This window comes from Eurypyga helias, unplaced genomic scaffold, assembly GCF_000690775.1.
Source record: "Eurypyga helias isolate BGI_N326 unplaced genomic scaffold, ASM69077v1 scaffold32456, whole genome shotgun sequence".
Classification (NCBI taxonomy): Eukaryota; Metazoa; Chordata; class Aves; order Eurypygiformes; family Eurypygidae; genus Eurypyga; species Eurypyga helias.
The window spans coordinates 6,891-7,480 of NW_010255248.1; the positions used below are offsets into that span (position 1 = coordinate 6,891).

The 590-nt window shown below is 61.4% G+C and overlaps 1 protein-coding gene across 1 annotated transcript in view; it reads left to right on the forward strand.

The window, feature by feature from the left end:
* Positions 1-590, forward strand: part of ATP13A2 (ATPase type 13A2) — a gene marked incomplete at its 5' end in the record, with an annotated part of 13,703 nt that overhangs the window by 6,736 nt on the left and 6,377 nt on the right. Inside the window, 4 exon segments of the mRNA XM_010153275.1 lie at positions 2-59; positions 148-258; positions 371-417; positions 539-589. Coding sequence (XP_010151577.1) covers positions 2-59; positions 148-258; positions 371-417; positions 539-589 — 267 coding nt within the window.

Here is a 590-nt window from a genome sequence, read left to right on the forward strand (position 1 = left end):
GGTCATCCAAGCCAAGTCCTACGTGGGCGGAGAAGTGCTGGCCGTGGTGACCCGCACGGGTAATGGCACTGGGGGAAGGGAAACCAGGATTAAGCTGCCTCCTTCGGAGCAGTGATTTGGGCGTGCTGACCTGCCCCTCTCCCGCAGGGTTTTGCACGGCCAAAGGGGATCTCATCAGCTCCATCCTCTACCCCAAACCCGTGAGCTTCAAGTTCTACAAGGATGCTGTGAAGTTTGTCCTGTTCCTCGCCGTCCTGGGTACGTCTGGGCGTGGGGGCGTGAGCGGGAGCAGCCAAACTCCTCTAAAACGGCTGAACCCGCCCTCCATCTCCTTTGGGTTGTAACCCGGCCCGTTCTCCCTCCCGCGCAGCTTTTATCGGCACGCTGTACAGCATCCTCATCTTGGTTAAAAACCAGGTAGGGTTGTCAGAGCTGCTGAATCCCCGCGCTCCGGCTGGCGCTGGCACCGTTGGCCGACACAGGTGGGGGTGGGCGAGGGCTCTCGGGATGCCCACCCCTATTCCTCGTCACCTGCCAGGTCCCCGTGGGGCAAATCATCATCCGTGCCCTCGACCTCGTCACCGTCATCG